Source organism: Brienomyrus brachyistius, chromosome 23, assembly GCF_023856365.1.
Source record: "Brienomyrus brachyistius isolate T26 chromosome 23, BBRACH_0.4, whole genome shotgun sequence".
NCBI lineage: Eukaryota > Metazoa > Chordata > Actinopteri > Osteoglossiformes > Mormyridae > Brienomyrus > Brienomyrus brachyistius.
Window position 1 is genome coordinate 215,926 of NC_064555.1, and position 17,121 is coordinate 233,046.

Genomic DNA, 17,121 nt, shown 5'->3' on the forward strand with positions numbered 1-17,121 from the left:
AAGACTATTTTCTATCCTCCCTCTCTTACTTGTACCCCTACTTCCGTCCATCGTTTCTTACTGCTTGCTGAGTTGTCGCTCTCACTTGTTTAACTCAGAAGAAGAGTAACTGAATTGAGTGATGGAAAAAACAGGTAACAATTCTTGTGATGTCGCTATATGGATATATAATTTATTTCTAGTGTTATGTACAATACCCTAAATACAAAGCCTCGGCCTGTTTTAGCTGTTGTGAATGACATACTAAAGTTACCACATATGCCAAAATTAAGAATAGCAGCGGTGGTCCCGATATATCTGTATAGCATGAAGTAATAATTGTTTTGTTGCAGTATGTATATATTTTAAACATGGTTGTTACGTATAGTTTAGAAAGTGTCATAATTTTGCATTTAAATTTATGGGTAGAGGATATGGGTACACTTTCGATTCAGTGTCTCTGGCTTGTCATGAATGCAGTGACAAGTGAGTATAAGGATCTGATTTACGGAATTTCCTGCGCCAAAAAGTATGTTTCTGCAATCTGTGTAATGGACCGTTATTCGGGCGGCACATTGCAGGATTATGTAAATACCTAGTAGCCCAGCAAATTACGAATTTTTAAATTAAATTTTATATGAAGGAATGGGCTTGGATTCAAAACATCACGATAACAGACATGTACCGAATATTCGAAATAGCAAAACTTTTCATCTACCAGTCGCTTTCTATGTTATATTAATACTATATTATATTAATATTATGATGATGACATTCTGTTGTATCATGCACTACAGCTACAAGATTCAAGTGCTCATAGACAAATGTGTCTTTTCTCGTTATAGAGATCAATGCAGCAGGTCCTGATGACCTTCCCCTCTCACTGCTGGAGATGGGCTGTTCGGGAAGGTTTGAACTGCTCTCAAACCCTGTACCGAAGAACCAACCCCTACCCCCACTGAGCACTGTGAGTATTTAACATGATCTTCATTTTAATGCCCCACCTGCTAGTTACACTTGCCTATATACAGCGCTCACAGAAAGTCTTGGAATGCTTGCTTAATTCTGTAAAGATCTTGCAAATGTATTGGTTGCTTAACAAAAATACAATGACAAGCAATATTTGACATATCTGCACATATCTTCCGCACAGACATTTTCAGAGGTGAATCTCATTCAGTTCTCTTCTTCCCATTTTGCTGTTAATTGCAGTTGTAGTCATTGACTGCCAAAACAATACTCATATTATTACTATAACACTCATATTTGGTGTTTTATGTTATTGCAAAGGTGTTACTAATTAAAGGAGACTGTTTGTCAATGAACTTTTAAACTCAGAACAGCTCTTTTTGAACTATAATGTGGGTTTCAATTTATTACTATTTGAAATGATGTTTTACTTAAAACTGCTGGTTGTTTCCAATGTGTAGTATTCGTAGACAAATAACTAAAGTGAGGATTTTTGTTACGAAATCAATATATCTGCAGTGTTTTTACTGAATTAAGCAAAGGTCCCAAGACTCTTAGTGAGCGCTGTGTATTCATTCTCTCTCCTCTTCATGCCAATAGCTGCCTCATGGCCTCCCTCCCATTGGCCCTGACCTTCGGACAGAGGTAGAAAGACGTTTCATGAGTGACCCGGAGTGGCTTCCTATACATAACACAGACTCTGCTTTCCAGAACTTCCTCAGGTAATACAGTCTGACTTTGGGTGTGTGCTATGGAAAACTAGGTGTGCCAGAGCTCAAGCACAAATAAATAATGTATACCGAAGATGAAAATCCAAAACGATTAAAAACACATATATATTATTTGTGTGCATGCTAACATTTTGGGAGGCATTTTTCTGTCCAACGTCTGTCTTTTTGCTGTCCCGTGTGAATTTTCTATTTCAATTAATATGCAAATAAGTATCATAATCCTCCTTTTGACTCTCAGGCTATTTCTGGGTCTCTCTTGCTGTCTGTCCCTATTTGCATATATCTAATGCCAGTGCATCATGGGTATATCCTCACAGTCTCCATGTGTGTTTTCAGGCTGATCCAAAGAAACCGGCAGGTTGACTCTCTGCTTCACTGCTCCCCCTCCCCTCTGCATTCCGGCCTGTCTGTTGTACGAGACCCAACCACAGGAGTGCTTCTTGACTTTAATGAGGTAGACACTTATACTGCCTTTTACTGCCTTTCACAGGTGTCTAATTATGGGCGGTCCTGGCTCAACTTTATCTAAAGCATGATTGTAACACATACAAGTCTACAGATTGCTTGTTATGATTTAGCTTCTGAAATTCCAACTTTATTTCGCAATACCAGAATACACATGACATGTCCACTTTTTTCTCTCATCCAGCTGCTGTTAGAGGATACCGGTTTGTCAGCAAAGAATTCTCTTTCACTTCTACGTGCCCCAGGCCCCCCCTCAGAGAGTCTGCGTGGGAGCAACACCAACTACCCTTTTCTGCCCGGTAGGTTTGCAGTGATTATATTACCCTCAATTCAAGTCAAATCACTGTACTGTTTCACAGACATGAAACAAAATTAGGATTTTTCAGAACGTTAGATAGCTAGAATTCAAGATAGGAAAATAAAAAATAACTTAAATAAAAACTATACAAGAACAATGACTCATTGCAGATAGTATAAGCAGACAGTGGTGCAAGATTGTTGCAAATGAAACAGAGCCTAAAAATGCAAAGCAAATCGAAGGCATCGTAATTAACACAGTTAATCTACAAATCTATGTAAGTGCTGAGGATGCGTCATCAGTTTGGATCTCTTCACCATGTAACTAAATGGTAGTTCTCATGCCATGTGACTTGGTAGTGCTGGTGGGAGCATGAGGGACACTGCGGGAATCATAACACAAAGGAAAGAATGGCTGACTGGTGTCTCTCGCTGACTCAGGGGGAATGGAGGAGCTGACCCTGGAACAGATCAAGAAGAAGTCAGAAAAACAGGAGGAAGTGGACTTTGAGAACGGTGGGAGTCTCTGACACAGAGATGGGGAAAGGAGACGGACGAAGAGCAACAGGGTTTGGTTATAGGGTTTAGCATTTAGCCTCAAAATATATACAGCTCTGGAAAAAATTAAGAGACCACTCGGTATATATTTTTTTTATCTGCATTGTTAAATCCTGGTTTAATTCTGTCTCTGCTGGCATAAGGTACACTGTGCGACAGGCTGCTTCCAGGCTCAAAGTTTCTAAGACAGCAGTACAGAAGAACAAAGTGAATCAGGAGACATTGGGAACGATCAGAAACCAGCCAATGTAGATGGCAGTAGTGATTTTCTAATACCAGAGATGACCGTCAACTTATCACATAAACCGGAGGATGACCTCAGGCAACCTTCATAAAAAATGGGAAACATTAAGTGGTGTGAAGTGCACTGCTAGGACAGGTTCGTAACAGGCTTCTAGAAGCAGGACTGCAGTCCCATAAAGCCCTTTATCAGTGAGAAGCAGGGAAGAGCCAGGCTGGAGTTTGCAAAAAAATATGTATATTTTACACAGATGCATTTTCATAAACTGAGAAATAAGTGAAACTAAAAGTGTGGCGCAGGTCTCTTTAATTTCTTCCAGGGCTATATAACATTTAACATTTGTAATGGCAATGATAATTCTCAAAATTGCTGTAACCTCAAATAACAAATGGGTTGGGGATTCTCCCCATGTTCAGCTTTATCAAAGTCCTTTGTTTTCCTGCAAAAGGCCAATGACATGCCGTTAATTGCTAATTGGTCTCTAGAAATTGCCGGTAGTGTGTGCATGTGTGGCCTGGCCTCCTGTCCAAGATGCAGCCCTGCCTTCTGCTGTATGCTCAGTGGAATAACCTCCAGTACCTCGCCCCCGAGACCCTGAACAGTATATGGGAGTGGATGGATCTCATCAGTCTGTCTTTCCCTCACCAGATTTGCTGACAGTAGCTCCTGGACTAACGGCTGGCATGGACTTCTCCAATAAAGGTGCTTCTGTCACTTTCTAAGCCCATGCTAGTCTATTTCCAAGGTTTCGTCCAGTTTTTCCTACATGGAGCTTTAAGAAAGTTAAAGGAATACATTCTCCAAAGATATGTTTATATCTTTTAGGAAAGAAATCGTTGCATGTAAAAGACTCAATATATATGTCGCTGTGTTACTGATAAAAAATGTACATAACATCGCATTTAGTTTCCTATTTAAATTACTTCTGTTCCCACTGAAGAGCCCAGAAACTCACCACGTGACGTAAACCTGATGTCCCTCCTGTCCACTTTTGATGACGTCATTGATGCCCGACTACATGGAGATGAAGAGGAGGAGAAGCAAAGTACTAAGGAATCTCCCAAAATGCCCCGGACAAACAGCCTGGAGGACCTTGGGATTAAGGTGTCTTGTTGGTTTGACTAATAGGGAATCTAGTTAACAAAACAGATGTTCCCTGTTTGACCTCTGATGGGCTAGGGTACTAGTCATGCCTCGGTGGATGTATGTTGTAGCCATACAAAGTTCACATTCAGTCATCTGATGTAGTGGATTTGAGTTGGTTGATGTCTGGTTAAATAGTTTGAGAACTGGATGCCATACCGACAGGCGATGTGGTGCTTTAAAAATGCCAAGCAAGCATAAAGGAACTTCTTCTCTGTCTGTTGATTGACGTGCTTCACCTCATCGCCTTTAGTGCTATTGGTGCAGCATGTTACCTCTGTGAATCGGTCTGCATGAAAACTGATGGCTCACACCGTTCTTGGCAGGACGCCGTGGACACCCCCTCCCCAGCTGCTGCCTCTGTGGGGAAGAAGGACGGCATGACTATAAAGGAGGGAGACAACGCGGCAACGGAAACAGAAGAGAAGAAGAGATGGGCCATACCAGTGGACATCACCACTCCCTGTGATGACTTCTACAAGCGCATCCCTGACCCCGCCTTTAAGGTGCGGAGTGGGGGGGGTGCAGTGCATGCTGGTCGTGTGGGCGTCACACAGGAGGCTTTCTGCAGTCAGTCAGCACCATGTGCTCCTGCATGTTCGCTTTCTGGAAAATGCACCTGCAGTCAGTGCTTTCCGTTAACAACAATTCAACCATCCCCTCATTTTCATTTTATCGATGCCGCTGATTTTACTTATAGGCATCTTCCCTACAGCTAATCATTACAGACGGTACAAGGCAGAGGACAGCCTGAATGAGATGCCAGTCCATCGCTGGACGTGCACACACACACACACACACATACACACACACACACACACACACACACACACATATTAATCTTTGGTGATAACAGTTCACTTCGCCGCATGGGAATTATTGGGAGGAAACGCGCGCAGTCCCCTCATGCATAGGATCAGGGGGTGGGACTTTTATAGATGTAGAAGATTGACATGTGGAGTAATTAAATACGAGATGGACGCCGTTAACTAGAGCTCCCTGTGCCCCCTAGTGGCCCTTTGAGCTGGACGTGTTTCAGAAGCAGGCCATTCTGCGGCTGGAGTCCCATGACTCAGTGTTTGTGGCGGCTCACACGTCGGCGGGCAAGACGGTGGTGGCCGAATACGCCATCGCACTCTCACAGAAACACATGACCAGGTTGGTGGCAGCATGGGCCGACCGTCTATGTACATCTGTGGATGCCACTGAGTCACTGTGCACATTCTGACACTCTCATTACCTCCTCTGATAGGACAATTTATACCTCCCCCATTAAGGCTCTGTCCAATCAGAAGTTCAGGGACTTCAAGAACACCTTTGGGGACGTGGGGCTCCTCACTGGAGACGTCCAACTGAGCCCTGATGCCTCGTGTTTGATAATGACCACTGAGATATTGAGGTAACGAGGAACAACGGCGTATACTTGATGCATCGTGAGTCACCCAAAGTGGCATATGCTGTTCAGCGCCATCGCTCGGCCCAGTTTATTGATAAGCCGGTTCTGTTTTAGGTCCATGCTGTATAACGGGTCTGAAGTTATACGAGATTTGGAGTGGGTCATCTTTGACGAGGTGCACTACATCAACGATGCGGAGGTACTGTAGCTCCACGTGTTTTCTTGGTCCCAGTGAGTGCAGAACATCGTTTTTATGGAAACCATCATCTGCGAAGCATATTGGTTATAGTGTCACATTTGAAGAGAGTTATTTTTCACGTATTATTCACACCAAGGGTGTATGAGATATTGTAAGGGCAAAGGCCTGTTTATTGGGGGGTGCTAACTGAGCCATTTTAAAGACTTAGCTCCTATGCCCCTGACCCACACATGAGCGAGTCTGTCGTCCCTGTTTCCCTCTGCTAGAGAGGGGTGGTGTGGGAAGAAGTGCTCATCATGCTGCCTGATCACGTCAGCATCATCCTGCTCAGTGCCACGGTGCCCAACGCGGTGGAGTTCAGCGAGTGGATCGGGTTCGTGCCGCGCCCGTACCCCTGACCTGATATCTGGCCCCCCGCGATTGGGATGCCCCACATGGCATCAGGCCGATAAACCTACATCAGTCTGCGGGCATCATCTTGTTCTCATGTCAGCTCCCGTTACTTTGCACTGCAGGCGTATAAAGAAGAGGCCGATCTACGTGATCAGCACCGTGAAGCGGCCTGTTCCCCTGGAGCATCACCTGTACACTGGAAACAGCACCAAGACCATGAAGGAACTCTTTCTCCTGGTGGACTCGTCAGGAAACTTCCTCACTAAGGGGTAAAGACCTGCTCCGGTCTACCTCGAGGGCAGCTTGTGGTGTTTCCCAAATGATATCGCATGATTCAGATGTGGAACTAACCTAGAGTGCAGAAATCACCCCAGGGAAAGCGCTTGGTTGGACATCCCAGGAGCACTTTGGCAGTGCCTGTCTTCAGTACTGATTGGTGGCTGTGGAGCTTGTAAACATGAGCTGTGGTCTGATGTGGGGTCTATTTAATGAGTAGTCGAATCTGCTCATGTTAAGTCACAGGGCCGTTGTTCCTTGTGCTTTTGAGCAACTGTGAAACAGGACCATCTCGTTCGACTGAATCACATACCTACTAGGACGTCCCTTGGCACTAGGATTGAGTAGCCCTGATGTGGCCTGTTTTGGGGGTAGGGGAACGGGGGAGGGTTTGCTTTCATTTCGGGCCAGTAAAAATGGACTGTGACTACTGGACGATTTCGCCTGACCTCAGGTACTATGCCGCAGTGGAGGCCAAGAAGGAGCGCTCCAGTAAGCACGCCCAGTCCTTCGGCGCCAAGGGTGCCTCCCAGAACACATCCGCCACTCAGGTATGGTCAATCCCCCCCCCCCCGAATATCTGCCACCACCCTCTCCAATCCCACTCCCACACACAAGTCTGTCTGACCTGGGGGCGGTCTCTGTGTGCACCCACCCATCTGGCAGGACCGAGGCGTGTGGCTCGCCCTGCTCCACTTCCTGTCTGACCGCCAGCAGACACCTGTGGTGGCCTTCACTTTCTCCCGCTCACGCTGCGACGACAACGCGCGGGCTCTGGGCTCTATGGACCTCACCACCTCTGCCGAGAAGACCGAGATCCACTCCTTCTTCCAGAAGAGTGTGAGCCGGCTAAGCAGCAGCGATCGGCAGCTGCCCCAGGTATGTCGGCCTTGGATAAGGATACCGCGCTTAATGTGTGGGTTTCTTCTGCTTTTTTTTCATTTCATCTATCCTCTAGCTATTCAGAATGTTCAATATATAGCTGAAAAACACTTAGCGGACGTTCAGTTTAAATCCTCTATAAGCTTCGGCCATCCGCTGAGCTCCCTCTTTCTTATGGTAAGGAGCTGTGTGTCACTACTTCCTCACCCACTCCGTCTACCTCCTGCTGTACATTTACATATTTAGCAGACGCTTTTGCTCAAAGTGACGTGCAAGTGAGGCAAATAGCACATTGCAAACATACGCCTGTCAAGGAGTCGACTAGATGTAAGTGCAGGAAGGTAGAGCTTCCAATGAATTCCCAGGTATGAGCATAAGCAGCATTTGACCAGGAACTGCACAACAATGTATAGCTGAACAAGAACCTAGTAAGATGGTTCAGGGACCAGAAGTGCAAAATAAGAACTTTTATGGAACATAAAGCGTGATCAGGCTAGTAGAGGAATTTATGGACAGGTGGGTCTGGAGGTGTTTCTTGAAGGTGATGACCAGCTGTGGTTCAGCAGCTCATTCCACCATCAGAGAGTCACATAATAGACCCGTTCGGAGTGACACTGCAGAATCGCTCTTTGCTCTCCTCCTTCTAGATTCTGGTGATGAGGGACCTGCTGAAGAGAGGCCTGGCCGTGCATCACAGCGGCATCCTGCCAATCCTGAAGGAGGTCATTGAGATGCTTTTCTCCCGGGGGCTTGTAAAGGTGCGTCTGACTGGTCCCAGCCCCCGGCATGATAGTGGTATGCATTACTTTATGGTGACATCGTGTACCCTACCCTACTTCCTCTGCCCAGGTGCTGTTCGCCACAGAGACATTCGCCATGGGCGTCAATATGCCAGCCAGGACGGTGGTGTTCGACAGCATCCGCAAACACGACGGATCAGGCTTCCGGAACCTGCTGCCTGGTATGAGCTCTGACAGGCCCACTGCCCTGTTCTGCAAAGACCCCCGGTCTATAACCCCCCTAAGGCTGCAGTGTAACAGCCTTCAGAGCACGTGGAATGGGTCAGATAGGTGGAGAATGAAATGAAGAGAGAAATTCTGCTTTATTTGCCATTTGCACAAGTACGAGTGCAGGTACATTAAAAGGCCTTTTTTCATATTTCCCATCATGTTCTTCACACATATACTGCTGAGTACAAAACCTGGCATCCAAGCATGCAGTCAGGCCACTTATCCGGCCCCCCTGGAACTGGATGGATGGATGTATGGATGGTTATTGCATATGAAAGCGAAGAGGAAGACTCATTAGAAACCCAGAGCTAATTGTTCCAGTGAAGGTTCCTATATTTGTACCAGTGTTTTATACTTTGGTAGAGTTTTCATTTCCCTGCCAATTAACAAAGGCAGCTCACTTCATTGAATAACTAGAGCCTGACTCGCCATGTGTGAAGTCAGCAAACATGTGACTGTCCCTCTCATTGCATGCCGTTTAGGGGAGTTCATCCAGATGGCGGGGCGGGCGGGCAGGAGGGGCCTGGACAAGACGGGCACCGTCATCATCCTGTGCAAGAGCGGCGTGCACGACATGGGGGACCTGCACACCATGATGCTGGTCGGTGTCAGGCTTCCTCTTCCTGATCAGGCCCGGCGTGGGCGTGGCAGCCCACCTGCTGTCTGTTTGTGTCTGTGTCCCTTGCACCACCTACCTTCTTTACACCTCACTGTTCATTATTATTAAAAATGTAGTTCTTTAATTGTTTAGTTTTTATCAAAAGGGGCAGGCAGATTCTGAATGTAAAACCAGGATAACATCCATTGTTACGATGACTGTTACTGTTACAGTCCCTCCACAACACCACCGATTCAGTCTGTGTGTGCGTTTACGTAATACCAGTACCCTCTGTTATATAACTGATATTTAACAGTATATGACTGTAGTTAGTTTTTATGGTGGAGCTGTGTACATACCAGAAGAGGACAGCGTTTGGTGTAGTGGCTAAGGAAGTGGAGTACACAGTGTACCGGTACATGTAAACCAGCACATGAAGTGAATCATATGAGATAATTAAATGGACAGAGGTGATGAATATTGATGCAATATACTTCATGTAGGTTTGGAAGCCGTGTGTGTGCACTGCTTATTCCTGGATGCTTTAAAAGTGTGAGAGATCGGCTTTTACTTGTTGCCCCCACCCCCCCCCCCCCACTAGGGCAAGCCCACATTGCTGCAGTCCCAGTTCAGGCTGACCTACACCATGATCCTCAACCTGCTGCGGGTGGAGGCCCTGGAGGTGACCGACATGATGCGGAGGAGCTTCTCCGAGAGTCACCGTGACACCCAGGTGCGGGGGTGCTCTGTGGAATCAGGGGGCGGGGCTTCTGTGTGCGCTCTGTGTGGTATGGGGGGGGGGGTGGTGGGACCATGATGACTTCCCTCCACATCACTACTGGCTTTATGAACTCTTGTTTACTTCCTGTGTCTATTTAAATACCAGGGCCCTTCTTGCGTGTTGTATCCATAATGGCCAAATAACTTGTGATCCTTATCAAATGTTCCTTTAAATCTGCAGGGAAGTTATTATGATTTTTATTCATGAAATAATGTGTTGTCTGATTCCATTTAAATTTGATCTGAAGCAGCTTAAATGATAACGAGGGAGTCAGTGGGCCGGATGGGTCCAGCTGAGATCCAGATTCCACTGGTCAGGCTGTTTTCTTGCAGTCACAGCTGTAATGCTGGCGTCTCTCTCTTTCCGCCCCCTGCAATCTCCCAGAGCCATGAGAAGCGGATCAAGCAGCTGAGACAGAAGCTGACCTCTCTCCCCCCACTGGACATGGATGCGCAGCTGGCCGATTTGGTGCCTTTCTACCACACTCTCACCGAGCTGCGCCTCACCACTGAGGCCCTGCAGGTGGCACTGTAACCTATGCCGTAACCTCACACTGTAATCATGTACCACGCTGTATTTTACCGCATGACCAGGCATATTCCAGTACCACAGGGTATATTATGGTTCCACATGGTATATTTCAGTAGTATAGGGTATACAGTCAAACCTCGGACTGCGAGTAACTTGATTTGCGAGTATTTTACAAGACGGGCAATTTTTTAAATAAATTTTAGCTTGATAAATGAGCGAGGTCTTGCATACGAGTATTACGTATACACTTTGTCTGCCGAGCGTCACGTGATCTGAGCCAATGGTTCATCTCTCTCTCTCTCTCGTTGTGGGATTCTGGGTAATCGTTTCCGAAGCTTGGTCTCAGTCGGCGTGCCTCACTCCGAGTCACTCGTATAGTCAAAATTTAGCAGAAAAGCACCACCCAAATAAGGGTGTAACAGTGCAAGCGATGAATCTGTTTAATGACAATGCAATGTCACATTTCCGCAAAATCGAAAGAGGCAAAAGCGGCTGTCATTGGACAGGTTCCTTGTTAAAGTCACACAAAAACAAAAAGATTCCAGTGAGCTAACAGATAGCAGTGATTCCGTTACTCAGAGTGAAAGTCGTCCTACAAAATAACCCTCCTCTCTCTCTCTCGTCTCCTTCACACCATCCACAATTCTTTTCAAAGGTTTTCAAAGTGCAGGTTAACTTGTTTTATATATTTTTACTTCATATTTTGTATTAATTATTTTTATATGAATATTTTTGGGTTTTGGAATGAATCATCTAAGTTTCCATTATTTATAATGGGAAAATTCACTTTGATATACGAGTGCTTTGGATTACGAGCACGTTTCCGGAGCGAATTATGCTTGCAATCCGAGGTTTTACTGTATAACTGTTCCACATGGTATATTACAGTACAACAGGGTATATTACTGTTCCATGTGGTATATTTCTATACTATAGGGTACTTATCTGTTCCACACTGTAACAGTACCACAGGGTATATTACTGTTCCGAACGGTAAATTACAGTATCACAGGCTATACTATGGTACCACTGGGCATATTACTGTTCCAAGGGGTATATTGCCATACTCGAGAGTATATTACAGTACCACATAGCACGTTACAGTACCACAGAGTATTTTACTGTTCCACAGAGTATTTTACAGTACTGTACGCTACAATGGTTGTATGCATCGCCTCTCAAACTGAGGCAGGCTCAACACCAGGTCGCACACTTATCCTCGTGGGTCAGTAGGCTGACGTCTGTGGCTCTGTGTGTTTCAGAAAGCGGTTATGGAGTCAATGAGCGGACAGAAGGCTTTATCTGTGGGCCGTGTGGTAGTGTTGAACAACGCACAGCACCACAATGCCCTGGGGGTCATCCTGCAGGTGGGTGTGTGTGCATGGGTCAAAACCTCTTTATATGACGTTTGTAATGAAGACAAATGCAGATGAAAGTCTGTTAGACATCTTTCACTTCTGTTAATGTTAGTGGCTCCTGCTATTTAATATCACAGTATACAGTACCAGTCAAAAGTTTGGACACTCTGAAGTTACCTACAAAGGAGAGTGCCGCATCACATGACCTGGCCATCTGACTTAAACACCCCCTAGTAGAAATGGTTTTGGAGGAGTTTGACCAGGAGGAGTGAAGGAAAAGTGGCCAATGAGAGCTCAGCATATATGTGGGACCTCCTTCAGGACAGCTGGAATAGCATCCCAGGAGGCCACCTCATGAATCTGAGGGTCAGCCAGTTCCTGAAGCAATTGGGGTTAAGGGCCTCACTCAAGGGCCCAATGGTGAGCTCTCTCTGCTCACTCAGGGACCGACCTTCTGTGTCCCAAACCACAGAGCTGCCCCCCAAATTATTTTTAAAAATAGTTGGTCAGTGCTTAATTCCATATATTATTTCATAGTTTTGACGTCTTTATAATTCATCTAAAATGTATAGAATAGTAATGAACCTTTTTATGGGTAGGTGTGTCCAAATTTTTGACTGGCATTGTCTACTACCTTTGTGTCGTCTTTAATTCAGTAACTTTTAGGTTTTATGCCTGTTATAAGTAAGCAACAGTTTATTTACTTCCTGGATCATATGCTCAGTAGTGTGTTCTGCCATGTACACAGACAGGCGGCTCGTGCTGAATCTCTGTGGTTCACACTCACCTGCACGATCGGCTCCTCTTCCTGTGCTCCTGTTGCTAATAAATCCCCCCCCCCATTGTCTCGCAGGTATCCAATGACTCCGTTAACCGCACCTTCACCACCCTCATCATGTGTGACAAAGGTAGGGAGGAAGTGGGGAGAGAACCCCAAAACAGCGTCACCGTGCCCCTGCAGCACCTCTACAACCCCGCCCTCTTCATCCCCGATGGTGCGTCCTGCACAACCCTATATACACGTGTCCTTTTGCACACACTAAAGACCTCATGAACTTGGCTGATGCTGCTTGTATGACCATTCTAATGAGCCTTTGCCAGTATCTGTAAATATCGTGATGTTTCCGGTTTGTGACTCGCCTATGCATTTGTGCGCCCCCATGTGGCAGGCCCCTGCAGTCACACTGTGCAGAAGCTGAAGATGCAGGATATCACTGCAATCACCACAAAGACCCTCAAAGTCATTCCTGAGAGAATCATTGAGAACTACAACAAGAGACAGCAGCCACGCTTCAGGTCTGTGTGCAGATGTCTGCACGCATGGATTCGCTTGCATGTGTTTTTTTTGTGTGCTTTTGTTTGGTTGTTTTTTTGTGTGCTTTTGTTTGGTTGTTTTTTTGTGTGCTTTTGTTTGGTTGTTTTTTTGTGTGCTTTTGTTTGGTTGTTTTTTTGTGTGCTTTTGTTTGGTTGTTTTTTTGTGTGCTTTTGTTTGGTTGTTTGTCATCCATCCATCCAACCTCAGGTCCCCATGGCCTATTCCTAAAATTCATGACCTTCTAGATACTCTATGCCCCCTTCCCCCCCTCAGGCTGGAATCCCCCGGGCCTGCCATATCCACAGCTACGCAGGAGCTTCTGCGACTAGCGGAGGCCAACTCCAGTGGCATCACGGCCCTCGACCCTGTGAATGACCTTCATCTGAAAGGGGTGGAGGTGGTAGAGGGGTCTCTCAGGCTGAGATCTCTGCAGGAAAGCGTGCGAGAGTTCAGCTGTATCCACTCCCCCACCTTCTCTGAGCAGGTCTGTCACCGGAGGGTTCTCCGTACAGTTCTCAGTGTCCTGCTCTTTGGGTTCTCCGTACAGTTCTCAGTGTCCTGCTCTTTGGGTTCTCCATATTGTTCTCCGTGTACAGATCTGTGGGTTTTCCATACAGTTCTCAGTGTCCTGCTCTTTGGGTTCTCCATATTGTTCTCCGTGTACAGATCTGTGGGTTTTCCATACTGTTCTCAGTGTCCTGGTACTTGTACCACTGTCAGGTAGATGTAGGGTGACCTTCCTTTATCTCTCCGCTCCGGGTCCCAGTTCTCCAGGGTCCAGGAGAGGATGATGCTCCAAGAGGAACTGGACAGCCTGCTCTACCTCATCTCTGACCAGTCACTCACCCTCCTGCCAGAATATCGCCAGAGGATCAAGGTGAGCCTCCCTGGCTGATTTCATTAGCAGCTCCGATTAAATGCCTTTCAGCAGCATCAGTCCTTCCCACAGCACTGACGGAACACTCTGTTTGCCTCCCCTCCCCCCCCAACACCTCTGCTAGGTTCTCGAATCACTGAATTATGTGGACAGCAAAGGGGCCGTGCAGCTGAAAGGGAGGGTGGCCTGTCAGATCAGCCGCCACGAGCTGCTGCTCACAGAGCTTCTGTTTGAGAACACACTTAGCCCCCTGGCACCTGAGGAGAGCGCCGCCCTGCTGTCATGCTTGGTGTTCACCCAAAACACGCAGACCTGTCCCCACCTCACCAACACTCTGCAGGAGGTATGCGTAATGCCTTCTCTATGTCTGCCAATGTGTTGATGTTAATTCTGTATATTTTAAATTCTGACATTACCCTGAAATTTGATTGTAGCTATAAGGAAATGAGACTCAAAGTTGACAAGATTGTATGGGAGCCTCCTATTTATACATGCACTTGGTTCTCCTTCCTTTCCTGGAAGGGTATCGATCGAGTGGTAACTGTGGCCCAGCGCATCGGGGACCTGCAGGTGGACCTCGGACTCACACAGCTGGCGGAGGACTTTGTGGCTCAGTACAAGTTTGGGCTGACGGAGGTGGTGTACTGTTGGGCCAGGGGCATGGTGAGTTTGGGTGGAAGTGGGGCTATAGTCTGTGAATTTGGTCTGTGAGACTGTGTGATTGGGACATGGTGAGTTTGGGTGGAAGTGGGGCTATAGTCTGTGAATTTGGGCTGTGAGACTGTGTCATTGGGGCATGGTGAGTTTGGGTGGAAGTGGGGCTATAGTCTGTGAATTTGGTCTGTGAGACTGTGTGATTGGTGCATGGTGAGTGTGGGTGGAAGTGGGGCTATAGTCTGTGAATTTGGGCTGTGAGACTGTGTCATTGGGGCATGGTGAGTTTGGGTGGAAGTGGGGCTATAGTCTGTGAATTTGGTCTGTGAGACTGTGTGATTGGGGCATGGTGAGTTTGGGTGGAAGTGGGGCTATAGTCTGTGAATTTGGGCTGTGAGACTGTGTCATTGGTGCATGGTGAGTTTGGGTGGAAGTGGGGCTATAGTCTGTGAATTTGGGCTGTGAGACTGTGTCATTGGGGCATGGTGAGTTTGGGTGGAAGTGGGGCTATAGTCTGCTGAATTTGGTCTGTGAGACTGTGTGATTGGGGCATGGTGAGTTTGGGTGGAAGTGGGGCTATAGTCTGTGAATTTGGGCTGTGAGACTGTGTGATTGGGGCATGGTGAGTTTGGGTGGAAGTGGGGCTATAGTCTGTGAATTTGGGCTGTGAGACTGTGTCATTGGGGCATGGTGAGTTTGGGTGGAAGTGGGGCTATAGTCTGTGAATTTGGTCTGTGAGACTGTGTGATTGGTGCATGGTGAGTGTGGGTGGAAGTGGGGCTATAGTCTGTGAATTTGGTCTGTGAGACTGTGTCATTGGGGCATGGTGAGTTTGGGTGGAAGTGGGGCTATAGTCTGTGAATTTGGTCTGTGAGACTGTGATTGGGGCATGGTGAGTTTGGGTGGAAGTGGGGCTATAGTCTGTGAATTTGGTCTGTGAGACTGTGTGATTGGGGCATGGTGAGTTTGGGTGGAAGTGGGGCTATAGTCTGTGAATTTGGGCTGTGAGACTGTGTGATTGGGGCATGGCGAGTTTGGGTGGAAGTGGGGCTATAGTCTGTGAATTTGGGCTGTGTGATTGGTGCATGGTGAGTGTGGGTTGAATTCCAGGGCCTTGACTATGGCACAGTTTCATCTCCATCTCCCCCAGTACTGCATCAATATGTACACTGTACTAATCCAGCACAATGCATGATTGTAATGATCTACATAACACTGTACAATGATTGTACTTCATTGACCCTTTGGTATGTGTATCTGCACTGTAATCACCTGGCTATTAATGCATCACTTAGTGATTGAATGTTTACACATTGTATTACTCATTTTCACTCTCGGTACTCATTGCAGACCATGAATAGAGTAGAGTGTTAATCTCAGTGGTCCACCCTGATACACCTGTTTTGATTTGTTGCCTCTGTAACGCAGCTGCTAACATTATTTTAATAAACGATAGTTACTTCTCAACTCCCAGTACCTAATTCAGAAGTCCTATCAAAGTGCTATCGGGATTCAGGTTCGAATATGACATAGACACAAATGCTATATACAATTTTCTCAATGCAGGCTAGATATAGATTTGCATGGAGTATATATGACCTGCAGTGTACTTGTACAATGTACTAGGATCTTGTGAGTGTGTCGCCTGTGTACCCTATCCTACATGTCCCTATCCTCCACAGCCCTTCTCTGAGATCGCCCAGCTGACTGATGTCCAGGAAGGCACGGTAGTGCGCTGCATCCAGCAGCTGAACGAGGTTCTCAGGGAGGTGCGGCAGGCTGCCCGGATCGTGGGGGACTCAGTCCTGGGCAGCAAGATGGAGAAGGCTTCCCTGGCCATCCGCCGGGACATCGTATTCACGGCGTCACTGTACACACACTGATACGAGGATGGGTGTGAGAGAGCGAGAGTGTACAAGAAACAGGACCCTGTGAGGCATAAACACTTAACATGTAAAATGGAGGACAGGAAGGCTCAAGTTTGTAAACTATTGTGTAGTAATAAAATCTGCTGCATTTGTTCTGATTCTGATTTTTTTGGTACTATCAATTTCTTGTCATTATCCAGTTCCATTTTTTTTTTTGCTCTTGTTACCAGTAAACTTGACCATATTAATTTAGTAAAAGTGCCTCACCGTTAGCCATGAACCACAGTAAAGACCATAAGATACTACATGACATGCTAGAATTTTGCCTAATGGCGAAATCTTTGAAGCCGCTCCATGTACATTTCTCGTAGTTTGTATAACGATAAAAGTAAACCTGCAGCCAAATGTAACGTCTCTTAATTGCTTAATTAAATTAAACGGACGAAATCATTTCCTGGAGATGCGTGGACAGTGCGGAGGAGTACTGCAAGACAAGACAGTGAAGTTTGACAATAAGTAATCGAAAGGTCATTCAATTCAATTGCTTTGGGTTATATATGAAACGCACAGTGTATGAACAGGAGGCAAAGAGTTAACCGC

General features: G+C 46.3%; 1 protein-coding gene across 1 annotated transcript; it reads left to right on the top strand.

Annotated features, from left to right (window-relative positions):
* Positions 1–64: 64 nt before the first annotated feature.
* Positions 65–16,685, top strand: skiv2l (SKI2 homolog, superkiller viralicidic activity 2-like). The gene is made up of 29 exons (XM_048994003.1): positions 65–134; positions 825–946; positions 1,549–1,670; positions 2,016–2,133; positions 2,329–2,443; positions 2,883–2,957; positions 3,889–3,942; positions 4,181–4,344; positions 4,710–4,889; positions 5,396–5,541; positions 5,636–5,782; positions 5,894–5,978; positions 6,245–6,351; positions 6,494–6,640; positions 7,102–7,198; positions 7,314–7,526; positions 8,177–8,287; positions 8,379–8,490; positions 9,022–9,140; positions 9,739–9,870; positions 10,303–10,440; positions 11,712–11,816; positions 12,661–12,802; positions 12,977–13,103; positions 13,396–13,606; positions 13,889–13,999; positions 14,124–14,342; positions 14,522–14,662; positions 16,336–16,685. The coding sequence occupies exons 1-29, from the start codon at positions 122–124 to the stop codon at positions 16,534–16,536; spliced, it is 3,774 nt and encodes a 1,257-aa protein (XP_048849960.1). The 5' UTR covers positions 65–121; the 3' UTR covers positions 16,537–16,685.
* The last annotated feature ends 436 nt before the right edge of the window (positions 16,686–17,121 follow it).